The sequence below is a fragment of the Diadema antillarum genome, unplaced genomic scaffold (assembly GCF_040938485.1).
Source record: "Diadema antillarum isolate AM-2024a unplaced genomic scaffold, OU_Dant_1.0 scf00000071, whole genome shotgun sequence".
NCBI lineage: Eukaryota > Metazoa > Echinodermata > Echinoidea > Diadematoida > Diadematidae > Diadema > Diadema antillarum.
In genome coordinates this window covers 12,815,435-12,837,651 of record NW_027270960.1, presented here as the reverse complement: position 1 = coordinate 12,837,651, position 22,217 = coordinate 12,815,435, and the positions used below count along the sequence as shown (strand labels likewise).

The 22,217-nt window shown below is 37.3% G+C and overlaps 1 protein-coding gene across 2 annotated transcripts; it reads left to right on the top strand.

Moving 5' to 3' along the window:
* Positions 1-4,275: 4,275 nt before the first annotated feature.
* Positions 4,276-20,305, top strand: LOC139716940 (uncharacterized). Of its 2 annotated transcripts, none has more exons than XM_071628466.1 (10): positions 4,276-4,424; positions 7,716-7,841; positions 10,366-10,535; positions 11,256-11,379; positions 13,235-13,357; positions 14,482-14,654; positions 15,846-16,048; positions 17,321-17,575; positions 18,866-18,941; positions 19,421-20,305. In XM_071628466.1, exons 1-10 carry the CDS (start codon positions 4,329-4,331, stop codon positions 20,289-20,291), a joined length of 2,217 nt encoding a protein of 738 aa, XP_071484567.1. In that variant the 5' UTR covers positions 4,276-4,328; the 3' UTR covers positions 20,292-20,305. The 2 variants fall into 2 exon arrangements, with proteins under 2 accessions (XP_071484567.1, XP_071484566.1); XM_071628465.1 differs by having other exon boundaries at positions 13,232-13,357.
* The last annotated feature ends 1,912 nt before the right edge of the window (positions 20,306-22,217 follow it).

Below are 22,217 nucleotides of genomic sequence, written 5' to 3'. Positions count from 1 at the left end.
AGAAACTTCAAAAATTCATAACTTTTGAACGGATTGTCCGATTTTCCTCGAACTCTCATTAATGTGTTTTACTAATATTGCTGCATTCACTCAACCCACATGTCTATGAAGGTGAACTTGTCCTTTAACATCGCGTTTTATGCTCGGACATGCTGGGCTAAGAAGCTTTAAGTGGAATAATTATCCCAGATACATCATAATGGAGGTGGGTGTTCCTCGAAGTCAAATCATCTACCTGCGCTTGATAACAGAGAAATACTATATGGATTACGACAATAAACGGGCTGCGTTGTCCAATGACTTCGTCTTAATATTATAGTGAAGGTGTCTCACTAAACAGTTCTCATATTATGATACGAAATAAAATGAGAAGAGAAACGCCTGAGTGGCAATCTAGACATTTTAAGCTCAATGAGTCCACGCATGTGATGATGATCACGCTGTTAAAGTCAGCTGTCATAGTAAATTTTGAAGATTTTGAATTAAACTTAATTCTTTCTGAAGTAAACTTAATTCTTTTCAAAATTCAATTCAACTTTATTCAATTCAATTTATTTTTTCTTTCATTTCTATTAAATAAACAGGGGACATTATAATCCATAAACAATGAATAACAGAACATATTTGTAATCATTTTTAAAAAAATGAATCAACAGGATACATGCTGTGATCATGAGTAACAACATAATTGCATTTGTAAGGTATATACATTGATTATGCATAGTACAAGGATGGGAATGAAAATGGAGGATCCCACTAAAAAGCAAAGCTTGTACGATATGGGACCCTCAGAAATACGTAAGAGAACGAAAAACAGAAAGATTACTTCTGAACTATATATGTTTATATTGGTAATCAAAAAGTAAAGGAGGGACTTGAAAAATATTATGTCGTAGTAATATATTCAGAAACCAGGATAATGTAGACCACGTTCCCCTGTGTGTGAGACAAACCAGGCGATATGGTATGTTGTTCGGCAACCCTTGACATTGCATGAATACCAGCATGAGAACAAAATATTGTACAATAATAGGATTATTGTATGAAAAGAGCTAGGTGCAGTGGCAAACTGCGTGCAGTTGACAATGGATAGCCACACAATCGTTATTATACAGGCAGACAAATAGTCACAAAAGGATAAAACTCTTCCACTCCATCGATCGCAATCCGGATGGACTTTGGTTCCGTTGAGAGAATACACGGTGCACATATACAAAGTGACTATACAAACCACAATGCATACATGCATGCGGTGCACTGCGACGAGGAATGTGCCGCTCGTTAAATGTAGTTTTGTATTATAGTTCAAAGCCTCTTCTTTCCATAATGTTGAAAGGTGTGATGGGATTATAGTTGGAGACGACCCGTTTCATTTTTCACGTCTGTCGTAATTGTCAATTCTGATATCGAGCTGTACACAGATCTGAAGAATTCACCAGAATGTGAGTGATTGTAATCGGCACACAAAAGCGGAGTATGTCTGTACATGCGAGGCACGGAGACCTCACTGTCATCTTCGCCGAATCTTCTCCGCACTGGCTTCTAGACTTGGGCAGTCGTGCAGAAATTCACCGCTGTCTATGGGTATAGAGAATTGTCTGCTTTCTGCCCCAAACTGATTGACTCCTAGAGCATTGTACATTCGTAAGTTTGAGAGACAATTTCCGTTATTATTGATGTGTTTTACTGTTTGCACCAAATGTTCTTTTTAAATGTAATACGGTCACTGTAATAATACACAATAAAGATTGAATAAACGAGGGCGGTGATACAAAGAATGATAGACCTATAGGCCCTAGTCTAGTACTCGATATCAAAGTTCTATCTTTATTGTACGTGGAACACAAATTGATCGTGATGCCAGTAATCATATGGAAAATAAAAGTTGATTTTTATAGTGCCCCTTTCAACTTCTTGTTTATGTTATAATGATAGAAAAACTAATAACCGTTCTTGCTACAACTGCATGTTCAGCAGATGAGGCGGTGGATCTGACGACACAATTCACTGTAAAAATATACAACCATGAACTCAAACTATATGGCTATATACCAATAGCCATCGTAACATAAAAATACGGTATCCCCCCCCAAAAAAAAATACAATGTTAGTGTATTACCTCAACAATATTGAAAATGCTATCATTGCGATATTTCATACTATATCGTCCAATGGTTCCTTTCATAATCATGCATAATATAAATATCACTTTTATACACTGTATGTCCTTCTCTATATTGGACATAAAAATCGCAAGACTTTATTATCTTTGCGTCATCGTAAGAGATTATATTTCTATATGCATACATGCAAGGTATTTTATATACCAACTTTGCTATTGGCAAGAGTTTGTTGATTTCATTACGCGGAATTTATCTATAGCCACTTGTTTTCATAGGTAAAACAGCGATCAACAATTTTTTTAAATCAATACTGCTGTGATTGTTATTATTGTAAAGTCAACATTACTTTTAAGATGTGCGGGGTATAGGCACTGTCCAAAGATCATTGTAAGATTAAATCTGATAATAAGTCTGTAGTTCAACGGTATTGCATCAATGATTATGGGTATAAGTAGCGATCATTTGCAAATATCTTTAAAAGGGAAGAAACCCAAATGTGACCCTTGGCTTGTGTATACCGATACATTCGACAATACTAGTATCAGACACACCAGTGAAGTCGGCGAGGAAATCCATGAATTTATAAATTTTGTTAAGTTTTGGTGTTAGGGTTCAGGTTGGGATTAGGGTTAGTGTTATGGTTATGGTTAGTTAGGGTTAGGGTTGGGATTATAATTCACTGATGGTGTCTCCAACACTTAACATAATTCATACATTTTGGGTGCCTCCGGATTGTCCAATTTTCGTTAATCTTCACTGATGTGTTCCATACTATTATTGACACAAATGATTATAGACATCTATTTGCAATGAAGAAAACTGCAGTTTATGAAGTCACGCATGGACAACGATATAAAGAAGATACATAAAATTCCACAGATTTTATTTCATTTTCCTAAAAAGCTTCATTCCCTCCTCGTTATGCTAACAAAATGTTAAGGATAAAAATTTGATTTCCCCTTTTTTGAATTGGAGGCAGAAAGTTATGTGCTTTAGTATTATGCAACACAAATTACAATGTGTGAAAATCATTTAACCCTCTTACTGTTGTCCATGCGGATGATGACACGGAATGTTAAGTCCTCGATGGTGGCACCGACACCTCAGAAACTCATAACTTTTGAATGGATTAAAAAAAAATTCCTCAAACTTCACTGTCATGTTGTACTATGTAAAAGTAGAACACAGGTGATGCATTCACTCATGATGATTAGGTTTCATTCTAGTCTAAGACAAAAAAAAAAGCAAAGTGTTGAGAATCTGTTTCGTTCAAGATCATGAACGCAATGATGGCAGAATCAGTTGGGGATTTCTGGGAAATGAAATACATGTAGGCCTATCATCCTTGATTAATCCTCACAATACGGTATTTTATACACAATATTATTTTCATTTCTTCTTCTCCTTTCTAGGCAAAATAATGATGACTATGACCATCATTAATTTTGGATTGAAACTTCAATAGAGGTTTAATACGCACCCGGTCTGCGCAGCTCAATTATATCTCTTAGAATACCTCAACGCTTCGACTCCAGAATATTTCATAAAAATACTTGTTATATTTTCTGCCTTCTCCAAGCATCGTTAGTTTTAATCAAAGTCATAATCATTGACCAATTCCATGTGCAATATATCAATAAAAATATCAATAATGGCGTTGATAATCGTAGTGTATAATTTTCAGGAGAAAGCGTTGCTGTATATAGAAGAAGTTCGAGGGTAAGAACTTCTTGTGAGTGAAACTCACAAAGTAGTATTTAGGACTGTTCATTTTTTAAAAGTAGAATTATTGAAAGACACCGTCAGCTTTTGAATATGGAGTGTTACAAGATTTGATTATCATTACCAATTCTGGGTGCAGCCACGATAAAATCATGAAAATACAATCATTCTTGGGTGGGATGTACATTCTCATGATTTCTATCATGGCTGTTGCTCTGAGCACTGCGTAAATAATTGGCGCTTATTTGCGTCAACAAAGGACCATTCATCAATCACTTCCAACAAACAAAAGTCATCAATTTGAATAATTATTAGCAAGTTGTTGCTAGTTGGCTACAAATAACTCATTGGGAAATTGTGTGGAATTGTATAGAATGTGCGAAGCAGAGTAGATGATACTTGTAGTCTCTCTATCTCCTTTCAGATACCATAAACCGACGATGTCCTGGTTGTGACATTTGATGTGGACACCTTCAAAGACACATGGCGGCAAATGCTGAATTGCCAAATCTGTTTGGAGTCGCAGTTCTACTTTTTCTTCTTTTCTTCATCACCCAAGAAGTCAAGGCACTACCAAGAGTGAGTAATTGTTTGCAAGACAGCCCAAACCTTCACCTAAAGCGTTTTAATATAATCATGATTTAGTCCTGATGCCCTGTTGGAAAGAACACAGTGTCCCACAGTGTAAAATGCAATGTGAAACACAGTGTGCACATATTGTGAACATAGTGTGAAATATCGTCATTTATTGCTAAATTCGAGCGTTTTAACATTCACAATGCAAACATGGTGAAAAGGAACATTGCGATCTGTGAAAAAAATACACACATCGCTGTGAAATGATCTTTGCACTGTTAGATTCGAGCGTTTTCACATAGCTGACTATACGTAAACGCATTGTGATCACACTGGGTGGGACACTGCGTTCTTTTCAGCAGACTTGAACATGATGAATACGGTAATGATACATTAAATTTGTATAGTTATTACATCCTAGTGATAATGTAAGTTATGGTTAAAATTATAGCAATGATACTGGGCATAACAGCGATTGTAATGGTAAAAAGTTAATGGTGATAAGAAAGATTATCCGCTCACAAAGGTTTCTAATACAAATAAAAGATATACTTGTTAAAACTCATCGAAACTATCATGATGCATGGAAAAAAGTACGGACCAAAGATAATAAACACTTTGCATATCATGAAATCATTGGCTTGCTTTACACCAGAAGAGCTGTAAATGAGAAATAGAAATGAACTCTTTACAAATTTTTGATGCTCGTTCAGAGAATAACATGCAATTTATTGTGCAGTTTTCACGGAATGCGAAGCGGACTTAAGACCGTTATCTATCCATCTGTCTATCTGATCTATCATCTGTCTATCTCTCCATCTATCTAGCCATCTGTATAGCCATCTATCTATCTAGCCATCTGTATAGCCATCTATCTATCTATCTATCTATCCATCTATCTATCTATCTATCTATCTATATCTATCTCTCTACTGAAATCCAGGATTGAGTTCAGGATTGATGAGACATCGGTGTTTTTATGCCTCCGCCACGAAGTGGTGCAGGAGGCATTATGTTTTCGGGTTGTCCGTCCGTCCGTCCGTCCTTCCGTCCGTCCGTCCGTCCTTCCGTCCGTAATGAATTTTGTGGACAGCGTAACTAAAAAAACTTTTGAGGTATCCTAATGAAACTTGGCATGTATGTGTATTAGGGGGTGAAGTTGTGCCTATCAACTTCTGGGTGCACATGCTCAAGGTCAAAGGTCAAGGTCAAATACATAAAATTTCACTATTTCCACTATATCTATGCAATGCCTGAAATTTTTTTCTTTAAACTTAGTTTATATATGTATTACCCAATTAAGTTTCTCTGGTGAAAGTTTGGGGTCATGAGGTCAAAGGTCGAAGGTCAAAAGGTCAAGTAAAATATTAAAACTTCACTTTTTTCTCCGTAACTTGGAAATTGTTCAAGGTATCTTCATGGAACATACATGTACTGACTGGCAGTGATTATCTAGAGAAGTTAGGGTTCATGGGGTCAAAGGTCAGGGTCAAAGGTCAAGGGCAACACTTCAAAATTTTACTATTTCCCTCATGTTTATGCAATGCCAGCAGGATTATTTTTTTTTACACTTGGTGTATGCATGTATAACCTAATAGAGATTCTCTGGAAAGTTTTGTTTCTTTTTTTTTTGCCTCAAAGGTCAAAAGGTCAAAGATTAAGTGAAAGTGCTGAACTAACTTTTTCCTCCATATCTCGGAAGTGGCTCAAGTTATCTTGAAACTTACTACATATTTATACATGTTCTGCCTGACAGTGATTATCTTATGAATGTTAGTGTCAAAGCTCAGATGAAAATGATAACAATTTACTATTCAATACAGAAATTGCACTTTTTCTCCAACCTTGAAAATTACTCAATGCATAAATGTATGAATGGGTCAGAGTCAAGTTAAAGTCCTGAAATCCCCGAATACATGCTCTTCTACTCATCCAATTAAACCTAGGTCAAGGTGAACATTCAACACATTTGTGACAAACTTGTCATTTTTAATATTTTGCCAATTTTGTGAAAATGTAATCACACATTGTCCACATGTACTATCTAGACCTATTAGGAGAATCATGCATTATGGCGGAGGCATACCTGTCGCCATAGCGACATTTCTAGTTTTCCATGATACCATGTATGAATCTTTCTGAATCCTAAATGTAAAAGTCCACTTGAAAAAAAGAAGAAGATAACAACAACAATGAATAAACTCCTCTGGGAAATATTACTATAGCGATATGAAACTTTCTATACCGGTATACCGAAAGTAAACACTTGAGGTTTTGATGTGGTAAACTTCGTGTAAATAAAGCACTAACTCACGTCCATGTCTCCACAGCTGATTGCGTTGAACAAGGAAGTACGAAATTAGTTTGTAGGTTGATGTCTGTTGTGTCCAACATGAACTTCTAAAGAATTCGGAGGCCTTCACTCTTCTAGTTCATTGAAACTCAAGCGAAAGTACACTGAATCATTCCTGGAAATTCGTGACATGATAAGACAAGGAGCGTAAGCGTTTCTGTATAGTTCTGTAAAATGCAAAATCAGTGTAATTATATGTGATCGCATTACTTTCTGAGAATTATGAAACGCAGAAAAAAAACCCTCAACAACAATAAAAAACAGGTAATAACTCTGGGAGGAGGGTTGCGCCATATTAAGAAGTAAGTTTGAAGTTGAGTTCTTGTGATTAGTGATGAAGATTTATATAATTCTTGAATATATAGATATAGGATTGATTTAGTATGATTATTTCAATGTGTAACATTTTGTGTGCCTAGTGTTTTCATAGGCTATATGTATTATGAACATACAATAGTATGTTATGTTTAGATTTCAAACCTCCTTTATTGGGAAAATTATTGACTTGAAAATCAGGGTTTATTTTAGTTTCAATCGTTGTCTATTGTCCAATAGTCTTAAAGATATACCTGCCTTGATTAGCGTCGTTGTCAGTTTCCCATATGCCAAGTGTATCCAGCAATAGGTTACAATGATTAATTATTTATTTATCTGATATCTTGTTTCTCCATGATTATGTGTTTTGCATTTTCAAGTTCATCCATTACTAGTCTTGTCCTGTGATCACGTGGTATACTGTCATTGTTGGTAATGATCCTGGCTACGATTATACACTATATACATCAACCAGTAAAGCTGATGCATGTGAACAATGTCCTTCTGTGATGTCATATCTCTGACGTACCTTAGTGTACATAGTTATCTTACCTAATTCCTCTCATGTCTAAAAAGAAAAAAAAATACATAAGATGTAAATAATGTCATGTCTTTTTCCACGTCAGGCTTTCTGCAGCCCCACCCCACCGAGGTGTGCAGACGACTGCGAGGGGAACGGATACTATCTAAGTGGTGATGATAATTCCTGTTTGAGGTGTCCTTCATGTCCAGCTGGACAGGCCTTAAATAAGGTAATAATAAAGAAACAATTTATGTTGACAAAACAAACAAACAAAAACAATCAACTGACCCGAAATCATGAAGGATTATGGTACAATCTTGTCCATGGTTTAAACCATAGGAAAAGACCGTAGTATGTGTCGCATGGAATATTTCGTTACTCTCTAAAAAAAAATCGAGTGAAAATATTCACTCTTAAAAGAGTGAATACAAAAAAGAGTGATTTTAGAGTGAAATTGGAGTGAATTTTGAGTGAAAATGTTCGTTTTCACTCGTTTTGGAGTGACCTCAGGGATCACTCCAAAATCTTCGAGTGATCCTTGAGGTCACTCCAAAATGAGTGAAAATGAACATTTTCACTCATAATTCACTCCAATTTCACTCTAAAATCACTCTTTTTTGTATTCACTCTTTTAAGAGTGAATATTTTCACTCGATTTTTTTAGAGAGTACAAAATCAGTCATTTCGTCGACGAAATGACTGATTTCGTTACGAAATTATAGGCCATGCGACACTTGGCGCCCCATACAAAACTGAGGTCTTTCAGACTGTACCACCTTCGTTAATTCGGGCCATTATGTACAAACATACCATCACGCTTCTGAATCTTTTTCAACCACTAGCGTTATTCAGCTTTTGGCATCAACATTAAAGGCATTAGTAAAATCCGCCCATAAAGATAGACAAACTCTGATGAAAAAAAAGATCCTACAGAACGTTCTCAAAAATGATCAAAATCGGAGAAACGCTGAGAAAGTTATAACATCTCGAAATTTCAAATTTTTTCGGACAACACTTCTTGACCGGTCGTTATGACTACTATTCAAATTACCAAGGTGATGATGTCATTCTCTCACAATTCTCCTTCATTTCATATACAGAAATGACAAAAATCTCATATTCAACTGTATATAAAACGTGTCTTAAAACCACCCCAAAAATGACAAATGTTAACTGTAATATATCTTGGTATGGGAACATGTAATAATTTTGGTATGGGAATATGTTTTGCCTCTACTAGCTAAAGAACTAAGAAATAAAATGCCTGAATTTCTCTATAACATACATGAATATTGTGAGGGCATGACATCATCAACTCGCTCATTTGTATGTTTATAAGGACTGATCAAAAAATGTTTTCTGAAGAAAAGTAAAATTTCAATAAAAATGTCATATTTCCCTTATTATTTTTTTATCAGAATTTTGTTCTTTTCCGTTGGAACGTTCTGTAGAGATTTTTCTTTTCTTTTATTTTAGATTTTACTAATATTGGGGGTGGATATCCTCCTTGATATGATATAGGAAATCACTTCAACTAAACAAAGACAATAGAACATACCCCAATACATAGCAAGCATGGAGGGTGCAACAACTAACTAGAATATTTTATGAATGCATCCACATGTCATCCGCAATGTCATTAATAGGGACATTTACACTGCCACATGCCTTATTTAATAGGCGCAAGATTTAGGTTTTGTTTGTTTGTTGTTGTTGTTGTTTTTCTCGAAAGTTGATGATAGGCATGCGACTACCGGTATGCAAGCGAAAGACCGGAATCGAGAAAAACCTTCTGAGGGGTGGAGTTTTTCGATACTCGGCAGTTTCATTTAGGGTTTTTTTTTTCTTTTTCTTTTTTTGGTTTGTTTGTTTGTTGTTTGTATCTTTTGTTTGTATTTGTTTGTTTCGGGGTTTTTTAACCAGTGTAAATGCTTGCTCCCCGGCTCGATCGCCAGTTTTATTCGTGTTTTTGGTCATGTGACATCTATGGGAAATCTCCTACCCGCCTGCCTAGGCACCACTGATCTCTGTGGAATCACACGCATTAAATATAGTGGCATTCACTCAAAGACAGTGGCAATTAACTTGTGCATGCGTACACTAACTGTATCTAAAATCAGACCATAAATACCCCTAGTTTGTTGTTTTTTTTTTTTGCTCTGTGTGTGTGTGTGTGTGTGTGTGTGCGTGCGTGTGTGTGTGTGTTTGCTCGCGCGCATGCACATTTTTTGACCCCCCCCCCAAAAAAAAAAAAATCGGATTCCACTTTTTCTGTCAACGTACATGATGCCTTAAATTAGCTCTCTTCCTCTTCCCCTTCTTTTTTTTTCTCTACAAGGAGTGGTATTTCTTTTTATTCTATTTTAACACGAATCCGACTCATAAGCCCTTACATACATGATAAAATAGATGAACGTATGCAATGTACAGCTGTACAGCTAACTGTCAATGCTAGACAAAGTACATCCACTGAATACTGTAGATAAGTTGGTAGTGTGAATCTCCTATTTGGCGTAAAATACAAGTTAACTTAAAATTGTCCACTGAGCAGTCGACGTAGATATCATATGAAAACGAAGTCACACTGTAATGTCGTTTAGGCCTTTATTTCTCATGTCTTGATCGTGGCATGGTATACATGCATTTTCCCAGGAATTCATTAATTGGTTTTCATAAGTTTGTTTCAAAAGAATTCAGCATTCTCCAATTGACACTTATCTCCTTGGTAACTCTCTCACCATCCATTCCAACAGCCATGCGGGAACGGAAGGCACAGCAACGGAACGTGTACTCCGTGTCCCGAGGGTACTTTTTCCGTCGATGGCCGTGGAGACTGCACGATGTGCACCGCATGCGTCAACACGGTGGAGACATCGCCGTGCGAGTCGACGAGCGACCGGGGGTGTGGGGACTGCCTACCTGGGTGAGTGCTGAATATCATTCTACAAGATGGCGGGGGGGGGGGGGGGGGGGGGGATTCTGAAATCAGCTAGCCTCGTGTCTTTCGGTGGCGTCTAGGGGAAAACCCCCTCCCCCTTCAAAGGGTTTGAAAATCCCTCAAGGATTTGAACCCCCCCCCCCTTCCTCCATAGAACATGTAGAATGGGCCTAGATTCTTTCTTTATTGTTATTCTTTTCACAATGTGTTCAATGTGTGTGTGTGGGGGGGGGGGGGGGGCAATGTGTGGCTGCCTATAGAAATATTTTTCCATCACGGTTCATGTATTGGGAATTCTTAAAGGGATTTCTCATGCGTGACTGCTGCTGCTTTGAAAAAAATATTGGGTATTATGAGAGTCCCACAGCAAGGACTTGATATACCATGGGAAAACATAACGACACGAACGAGGTCGGGGTTCAGTCTCCTTACGTTTGACTTAGCTTGCGTTTCTACGTATTCCCCCTCACTGGCCTCATGATAATAAGTTTCCATAAGTATTTAGTGAACACCATTAGTGTTTCTTTGTTTGAGTTCCTTATCCTACGATGAGTAACAAAAGCAAGTGATATTAATGGGTCAAGAAATGCCAATTAATGCCGCCGTTAGTTCATTTTTTTTCTTTTCCATCATTGTTTATTCTGTCATTTTTTGCTTTAAAAAGAACATTTTTGGTAATCTTCCATCAATGTTTGTTCCATTCAGCTACTACCGAGGGTCTGATCGCTTCGCACACATCAACTCCTGTCCCTACCAATGTGCTGACGCAGAAGCCGACAATGAGGAGTGCAACAAGTGGGCTGAGACACGTGACGTAGACCCGAATGAGGTACAATAGGACAAAGACATTTACTCCAGCTATTATACCAAGCAACCATTGCACCGCGACGGATGTTAGCAAACAAAGCAAAACACAAAATGCAGAGGAAAATGAAAGCACATATCTTGAGAAGATGACGAATAATAGGTGGGAACAGAAAGAGAAAAATGTCAATGGTGTAATGGCGATGGTGATGATAATTTCAGGAATAAAAGCGTAGAACGCAGCGAGATAATAAACCAATGCTACCATATTTTATCTCTTCAAAACTTTGTGATATCTCTCATGACAAAGATTCCCTTCACGTTGTCCTCGATAACGACAATGGTTTGGTTAACAACAAAATTTTGCCAGTCACTATTCTGCCATTTTTCAACCTTTCATGAAGACTTTACTTGTCACCTTGCTGACATACACACACCATACAAGGCCAAACTTCAAAAGAAACAAAATGAATACGAGAAATGGATTGTCATTGTCTCTCTCCGTTGATTAGTCTACATTGTGATATCTGTTTGTATTTTACGCTCTATATGTATGATAAATATATCATGTTTCAGAATACGTTCCTGGCAGAAATCTCCGTTCATGTAATAATAAACAATTAACAGTTAAAAGAACAATCTCGACTCTCGGAGAAAAGGCCTTTGTTTCTGCAGCCCCATCTCTCTAGAACGCTCTTCCACTGAGGATCCGATTAGCAGAAACCATTGAAACATCTACAAAGCTTCTGAAGTATTATGTTCGCATCTTGTTTTTGTTGCATATTCATTGAATTGCTCATCGGGTATATATTTCTATCTCTTTCTTCTTCTTCAACCTTCTTATGTACAACTATATAATGTATGTTATTTTCTGTATATGTCCCTCTGCGCCTCAGAATAGGCGACTAGATCGATGGCGCATTACAAATGCTATACTTATTGTTATTATTATTATTATTATTATTATTATTATTATTATTATTATTATTATTGTTATTATTATTATTATTATATTATTATTATTATTATTATTATTATTATTATTATTATTGTTGTTGTTGTTGTTGTTATTATTATCATACATGTACATACTCCAATTTTATTGATTGATTATTAAGTTTTTACTTGTATGATGTGAAAAACATCCCCTGGCTAACTACGCTGTTCCATCTTACTTGGTGTTGAATAAAAGATAAGGAAACCTCCATCAATAAAGAGAATAAAGAAAGTAAAATAATAGTTTTGACGATAACAACACATGGTAGAGGGGGAAAAAGGAAATACAAGGACAAAGAATGCACAAGAAAATTAAAATGCCATCAAACAAAACACTTCTATACCCTGACAGCATTTTATCTGATGGTAGGTACACGTATTCCAGGTAATTAGATTGTCTCTTCGCCTTCATGAAGCCAAGAGGTCAGGAGAGGTAAACTTTTAGTGGCAGCGGATGAGCAAACTTTTTAAAGGTCCTGTTTACCTTTGGGAGCAGTGATTTAAAAAAAAAAAGAATATTCAAAGTATCACTTTTGATGCATATGTAGGTCAGTCATGTCAGTTGTATCACAAAACATCCTACCATATATTTGCAATAAAGCGTAAAATATAAGGAAGTGTCACTATTTTTCTCATTAAACCATAATAAGTAGACGGTTTAGTCTGGAAACACTTTTATTATAACTATTGTTTCCATTTTGTATGTTTAACAATACTTAACATGAATTATACTGGTTCAAATTTTTACATTGTATGTTTCTATCCATAACTCACATTTTAGAACTATTTTGAAGAACAAATGCTGGGTTTTTGTTTCATCTGCAAATGGTAAATTATGCCTTCAATGTTCTAAGGAATCAGTTTGTCATTCCTCAACACAGCAGTGTAGCGATCCTGTGCCTCCTGTGTGTGGCGATGATTGCCATGGCAACAGATACTACTTAGGGAAGACAGACGGTCTATGTAAGATGTGTGTACATTGCCAACCTGGAGAAGCACTTGATAAGGTAACTCACTTTATCTCACCGTTCGAGCCCAGTCACTGGTTTCTCATCAGTCTGTCTATTAATATGTCCATAAATCTACAAAGCTATTCATCAATGAATTATACTTCTCTATCTCTTTCTGTTGTCTCTTGGTCTGGGGTATCTACTTCACTACTTTTCGATGTTCCATTAACTGCAGGTTTGCTATGACATCTGGAAGTCAAAAATATTTTTCCACGTCAGCAGCTTCGGTCCCCTTCTTGGGCTTGTTTCCGGTGTTATCGTGTACATTTTGACCTTTATCATATACATTTACAGCGCATTTACTGAAAGGCAGTGTTTCAATAATGGATAATCTAAGTAGTAATTCAGAAACAGTGTAGACAATTTGTATGTTCAGTGCTTTTTTTTCTTGTCTTATACTTCAGATAATATTTTGAAAAGCTTAAGAAGTTTGATGGTGGTATTCTGAAGATACAGAAGCCCTTCCCATTTTTACGCAATCTTTGTAAAATGAAAGTACAGTTTAATTGTATTATCTTCTACATGAAGTGCAGTCAGAATCTCTGCTCGTATATTTGTGTCAAAAACTGTCATATAGTGTCGATCTATGAGATGAGCTGAATTTGAATCACCGTGCTCTCATTTTGCCTTCCATTAAGAAACATACAAAGAAAGTAACAATAATTCCAGCATAGCACGGCTGGTCCCATCAGTGACAAACTTGCGTATATCTGTGCTGTAGTGTGATTGTGGCCACTCTGAACTTTTGACGCCCTTCGAGACACAAGACTCCAGGCTAGAAAGTTAAACACCACTCCATGTTAATTGATAAAGGGAACAGTAGAAACGTCATTGAAATAATTAAGACATATTATATTTTATAACAAACTCATAGAACGGCTCTCTTTATCAGTCTTGCCTATGTGACTATATACTTTGTACAACCCATAGGTCTACTTGCTGTTTCGTGAACAAAAAAAAATCAAATTTTTATAACTTTCTAATTTCGAGTCTGAATTTAACGACTTCTTTGTTGTTCTGTTTGTTTGATTTTATTTGATCTTTTGCTTTGCTTTGTTTCTTTTCCTTTCTTTTCCTTTCTTAATTCCTTTCTTACGTGCATTTCTTGTCTGGCAATCCAGGAGTGTGGTAACGGGAAGAACGGCGATGCGCGCTGTCTCCCGTGTGACGAGGGAACTTTCTCGCCAGGCGGTACGCACCATTCCTGTACGCCATGCCGTATTTGTGTCAACTCTGAAGTACTCAAAGCATGTGACAGTACCAGCGATGCAGTGTGTGGTTCATGCTTACCTGGGTAAGACTGCTGCAAGTATCTTTTGTAGGTGTCAAGCTACATAATTATCTATCTTACAGAGGTGATAGTAATCTTTAATTTCGTTGAAGACCCGGTAGCGTACGTGGAGTTGCCATGGAGAGAGGGAAGGCTGGCCTGCTCGGATATCTTCGAGAATCTCCGTGTCCAGATTTATCTCTATTTCCCGTGTAAGTACACACACAGCTGAAGAAACTCGACTGGAGTCGACCTTTACTGATGAGGGTTTGTGTTTCGACTCACATATTCGTTGATGGGCGCTAATTGTGATCTTCGAATGTAACTCGGTGGGCAGTGAATAGGTGTAAAGATCGATTCAGCCAGACTACCCATTATTCCCTAGGCTTCCGGGGCCTTATGTACACAATGACATCCGCATACATACACATAATACACACACACCATCATGATCAAAGACACAATCCTGAGGCACCTCAACAGATGTTCGAAATGCACCAAGAGGCATTTTCTTTGTAGCAAAGTATTGGAATTTTATGTATACTTTTTATGCATTTTATTCTGTATGTGATTATGATTTCATGATTGTATTTGCAGTACAAGCATTAGACAGTTTTGTTATTTATTATGCATCGTGCTTTTTATGTACAATTGCGCACAGTTCAGCACGATTCCAATAAACCATGAATAATAATGATGATAATAATTAAAGGGATGGTCTAGTTTTCGTTGAGACGGAGAATTCAGACTGTAACTTTTTGCAAGATAATCAGAAGCCTCCTATGAATTAAAGAGCATACTACTGTTGGAGGACTTTAAAGTTCATAAAATTATGATGAAAATTGTTTTTTTTTTTTAATGACCAAGATATCAATAAACAATAAAGTAAAACAAAGTGGTCCCAATAAAAGGTTGGGGGGGGGGGACATCTTTGTTTTTGGATACCTCGACCATTTCAAAACTAGTTTTCATCAATTAAGCTCTGAATTCCTCCTAGATATGCTCTTTAATATTTCATAGGAGGTTTCTCATTATCTCACACAAAGTTACATTCTGAATTCTCGTCTCAACCAAAACGAGAGCATCCCTTTAACCGAATCAAAACACTATCGACACATTTATCATGTCACATAATGTAATGCAGCATTTTGTACTGCAGAATGAAAGCTGTATTTCTTACTGTTATTTTATACTTCGTGACCAAATGGTTTGCAGATTCTTCCAAGACGCGGACAATCCAGGTGCATTCTTTGACTCGAGTGCGTGCCCGAACCGGTGCGCGGACAACCCTCGGAACACACCGCAGTGCCAAGGTTGGTGGGAAGCACAGGAGGCGGACAGAGCGCCACCTACGGATGCCATAATACAGGCAAACAATGAGGTGGATCAACAACCCAATGTAATCGATATGGAGTCAGGTAACTGTCCTGTTGCACTTCACCCATGTAGACGTACAAGGTAATAGAATCGATGCTAAGGGAGTCATGATATGGCTTTGTCAATACATTAATTTCTATTGCCATAGCTTCTCTTCTCAACCAAATCTAGTGATGTACATTGCATCATCTTTTTGATAATAATTTATGTTTATATTAAGCCTCCCCCTGGCCAGATGACAAAACTCTGGTAATCACGGTGTAGGTCTGCCAAATTAAGCTGCAGTTGGGCCTATAATAAAAATGCATAGCCCTCCCTTCCCACCTCCCCTCCCCCCTAAAAAAAAAAAGAAAATCAATAAACGAATCAATTATTAATCATAAAAGAGTGAACCAGAGATCACATCCTTATTATTCTGTTCTTCCTGATTATGCATTTCTTTTTGTCAAAAATGATACTGCTTCAAAAATTTATATGTGAATAAAATATGCAGGCCTTATTAGTCACTATTCAGTGTGTGACGTTCTTTCCAACTGAGTCGACTATTAGCTTGGAGAAGTTGCCTAAAAAATTTAAATTTCCACAAACCTGCATGTCTCTTTTTTTTAAACATACAGAGCAGCAGCCAGTTCAGTTTAAAGGCATAATTTACCATTTGCAGATGAAGCAAAAACCCAGCATTAGTGCTTTAAAATAGTTCTGAAATGTGAGTTAAGGATAGAAACAACCACTGTAAAAATTTGAGTCCGTATAATCGATGTTAAGTATTGTTAAATTCACAAAATGTGAACAATAGTTATAATAAGAATGCTTCCAGAATAAACCGTCTACAGTTACGGTTTATTGAGAAAAATACTGATATCTCCCTATATTTTAGGCTTTATTGCGAAAGTGTTATATGGTAGGATGTTTTGTGATACAACAGACCTACACATATGCATCAAATGTTATATCTTGAACATTTTTAAAATCACTGTTCCCAAAGGTAAACTGGACCTTTAAGTGGTCACACAATGATTTATTGATGATAACAAACAACCACAAAATCTGGATTTACTATATGAATCATGTGAACCTATTTAGAACGCCTTAAATGAACTTTTCATTTAGAGCTCCCTCTATTTTTAAACAAGGCAAAGAAAACTCATTAATATAAATTGTGAAAAGGGCATGTCTAGCACAGCCTTTCAACTATGCTAGCTGTTGCTTCTTTTCTCGTCTGACGAACTGAACTGGCTGGTTATTTTAGGTTTTCATCATGTCACAATGCTCACAAATTCTGTAGAATTCTATATTATTCACCTATCACATAGGAGACCTCAATATCGGGAAATCATCACAGGAAAACAACCCATCGGGGCACTCGATGACCTACATCATCGTCGTCATCACCCTCGCCTCCATTCTCGTCATCGTTCTAGTCCTCGGCATCGCTGCCTTCTTCCATTACCTGAGACGATCTTCGTCCGGTCAGAGTTCAGGGTCTGGCGAGTCGGCCATGCTGCCGGAATCAACCGAATCGACACCCCGGTCGTCCCCTGGTCAATCACCCAATCTACACTCATCAAGTATGAAGACCATCTATACACTTGAAACCAAATTATCTTCATGTTTAATTTTTCATCATTTAATCATGAATATGTGGTCATGCTTGCACGAGCATTTTTAATATCAGTCTGTATTTTCAAAGAGAAAATTGTAAAAACCCAAATTTGATATCATTTGTCCAATTTCCAGCATTTCCGTATGATGAAAAATATCCTGCAAACATACCTCTTTTTAATAACTGTGATGTCAAAATTTATGTATTTAATTTTTGTAAGATATTCAGATGTTTCTGTTAGAAATTGAAAAAAAAATGAATGAATGAATGAATGAATGAATGAATGAATGAATGAATGAAATATAAGATTCGGCGATGAAACGTTTTGCTCGATTGTATAAGGTATTTCTCAGATGTTTGTATTTGCTGCAAGGAGACTTGTCGAATATCCTCACAATATAGTAGCTGAAATGGAGAACAAAATAATTATGATCATATCTATGTCTGGCACAAATAGTTAGCCGGGGGATATTGTTACGATGTGTTGATCGTCAAAGTCTGTGTATTATAACTGAAAGAGAGAAATGGAAATAATGTCTTGCAACCTGATATATTAACAGTAGTCAGATGACGAAAGATTTTACAAAATGCGACAAAAAATAATGATGTTTGGAATGAATAGAAATATCCTTTTGACGCTGCAATTAGAATCTCATATGAACAAGATCACGAAATTCATGAATTTCTTCCGTCGAGATGTTTTCTGTGCAACTGATTGACAAATTGCCCTACATCGACGTCGATGTAGGGCGATTTGTCAATCAGTTGCACAGAAAACATCTCGACGGAAGAAATTCATGAATTTGAATAACAAAGCAGTACCCGATGCATGCTATAAGGATTAGAACCAACACTTGCTTTCGGACGAAAGCTCGGTGGTCTAGTGGAGATGACGCCTGTCCGGTGATCAGGAGGTCGTAGGTTCGAATCCTGCTCGAGTATGTACCCCCATGATTTTTTATCATGGCTACTACTAAAACACTGATCAATTCAGTGCTTATTTACGTCGATGAAGGGCAATTTGTCAATCAGTTGCACAAGATCACGAAAATAATATCATTTACATGACTCATGCAGGTCTAGGATAAACATATCTTGCTTTCATCGTCATTCCAAAACGCATTTATCACAAAGACGGGTGGACTTGTAAGTAGGCTACTTGATGACTATACTGTTATAACCTGATAAGTAGCTATTTCTCTTTGGTATTGTGTCATGCAGTTTGACGGAATACAGATTTTCTAATATTTCACAGGAGTTTACAATCCTACGGTATATTCACCGCAATCGCAGTTTCCCGAAGAGTCGGTATTCCGTGACATATTCAGACGGTGAGTTTGTCTTTGAATGCGTTCCTTCCCTTAAAAAAGTAGTTGGATTATATACGTTTTAATTGTATACATAGTACATTACATATGTTTGTTACAGAGAATTTCAGGGTTATATTACACATTGTGGCATGCGCGAAAGTCTTGATAAACAATACAATTTGTAATAATGTTCGACATGCCTTCACATACAGCATTGGCATATGACTGGAATGATACGTTCCCTTCAATCTGAAGTTAAGAATTTGAATTTGTTCCCAGAAAAAAAAAATGTGTTACATTATAAAATAAATCGTCTGTGGTTCTGTTTGATTATTCATGCACATTCACGTACATTAGACGTCTGCTGTCTGCCATCTGCATTGTAGGTAGTATACTGCACCATAATGTATCTAATAGTAAACAGTGCTTGTTGTCTGAAAGTAGGACGTATAATCTATGTGTGATCAGTTGATTTAACTGCTTTGTTGCTTTACTTCCAGCTATATGCCGGATATGATTACAGAATACATGCAAGGCTCTCGACCGTCAAGTACTGTGTCAAGCCATGGTACACCTTCTACCCAGAATTCTTCGGCTCTATCGACTCCTGTTTCACGGCTTCGTTCCGAGTATCACAAAGCTCTGTTGCCACCCCAAGCTACCAGTGCGGAAGGAATGGAGTCTCGCGTCGATGGTCGGCCGGTCTGCTCTGATACCAACATTCCATTTGAAGGACAGACAACCATCCCTCAATCAACGAAGGTGATTACTGAAAACTCGTACGGTGATGCCGTCCCTCTGTACGGGGAAAGCGGACCCGATGCAGCAGTCGACCCTTCCAACGGAAGAGTGCGTCGCCGCTCCATCGTACCCATGGCAAACGACAATGCCCAGAGTATGTCGTCTGTGAACGGATCTGGATCCGAAAAGAATGGAAACGGTCACCATGGAAACAAACGACGTAACAGTGTTCATTTGCGGGGTAACCCTGAACCTGAAGCTGCTTTGAACTATGACTCGGACTCGTCCAAAAGTTTCAAGAAAGTTGACCTACCTGGAGCCACTGCGAAAGTTGCTCAGCAGCCTGGCGTAGCTTCTAAAGATGTTATTTCCCCCAAAGCTGAGGAGACTAACAAGACTCACCCAGAGGAGTCGTCAGGAATCCGCGGGAGTGCTTCAGGGAATGTCAACATCAAAATCATCGTGTCCCCACACACTGTGGAGAAAGTTCAAATTGGCGACGAGCACAACCACTATCGCAAGGAGGAAGAGGAGGAAACTGCCCCATTCATAACTCCCTCATCTGAACTGGATGATTATAATAGTACAGAAAGGAGCTCTTTTTTGAAAGCTGACACGTTCGAAGACTAGTAGATTATCACATAAAGCAGTAAGGATAACCTAAATTATGCTGCAAGTAATCAGATTTAAGTAACTGCAGCCACATACTACTACATCAAAGTTTGTTTGTTTGGTTTTTTTTTTGAGAGAGAGAGAGAGACAGAGAGAGAGTATTGACAGTGCGGGCACACCCATTCCCCTAATAAAGAGTAAGCTATGATTCATTCCATGTTTACATGTACATATTTTATTTCTTGGTACCTTATACTCTTATACACCATCGTTGGTTCAAAGGCAACCAATAACTGCCACTACAGTTTAAGCCTCCAGGCTGCACTTTACCAATATTAGTAGTAAATAATGTATCATGGATCAACCTATATAGGTAGAGTTCAGTATTTGTGCAGCTTGTCGGAAATGAAATGTAGGCAGGAATGGGTGTCTCCTGCTTGGAATCTGAAGCTATAGTGTCCACATTACATACTCTCTCCTCAACCCTTCCCCTCCCCCTCCCCCCTTCTCCCCCGGTCGTAGGGACCGCGTGGATGTTTCCACTTTTACTTCGAGTTACAACGTAATCCACCTGCATCAGATAATTTTTCATAACAAAATATATATAAATGTCTTTTCGCCAGGAGGTTTCTTTTCAAACATGCCAAAGTTGGTGTTTTTTTTAATCGTTCTTTCTGTTTTATTCATGAGAAATAAAAAAGGGGGTTATGAAATGCCTTTTCATTTTTTGGTCTCTTATAAGTCCTAACATCCCATTTGAGCACACAGACATACACACTAAAGGTAGTGCAACGACAACTTATTTGAGATGGGATGGGGACCTGCCTTGAGATAGATTGTTTGAAAAAGGTTAGAAACAAAGCCATTAACATATGCACACTCACACATACACACTCAAAAAACAGATAAACACAACCATACATAATATATCATCAGAAGTAAACCTGAACTTGCACATGGTGGATTACCTGTCATCTACGTAGTACGATGACATTTGAATTCCAGTTCTTCGCTGGGTTATCTCCCCCCCCCCCCAAAAAAAAAGGGGGGGGGGAATGAGGTGCCCCAATGTTGTCTTCCAGACACAAGTATAATTTTCTCAATACTCAGAACTCAAATATTTAGTTACCTACTCTTGTATATTATTCCGATATACAGACATAAATGTTCCTCTGATTACACTTTCTGTCTTCCGTCCTTTTAATTATAGTTTCTTTATGTCTTATTGTGTCATTTGCATTGACATTTCAAAATGAGGCTGGATATATTCCAAACGGATGCATTTCTATAACTATACAGAAGTTTTATACTAACACCGAGAAGGACATGATAATTGTGGACTGAGACAGTAACCTGATGTGTTCTGCTGATGTTAAACAATAAGAAGGTGGCTTCTTCATGTTAGATAATTTGAGGTCAGCATGATTATGGTTTGTGTAATGGACAAAGTACAACTTGGTTGGTATCGGTAATGAATCAAACTCGAGATTTCCAAACATTTTCAGCAGTGTATAATTCTTTAATACCGTAGATGTTATTGGAGCTTTCAAAAGATATTCAGAGCCACTTGTAATTGACATTGTTTGTGTGTATGTCTTTACTTTCAAGTACTATTCATTTCAATCCATGCATTCGTCACTTTGTTTTGCTTGTATATTTTTGGTTGGGAATAAGAGCTAATTTTTATGCAAGCTATTTCAATCAGTTATTTAATCAAGTGGAATAATTCACGCATTCATAGTTGAAAGCAAGATTCTTGTTTAGTTTGTTTCTACGTTCGTGTCTAGGTTATTGCAGCAGCTTGATAAATTCTGGCTAAATGTTGTAGGAGTCATCAAATAATGAACTTGTGTACAATGAAATCAGATTCGTGCGGAACATTATAGCCTTGAATGTGGCTCTTATACAATATCTGTTGTTCACACACAGATCAGATCAGAGGAA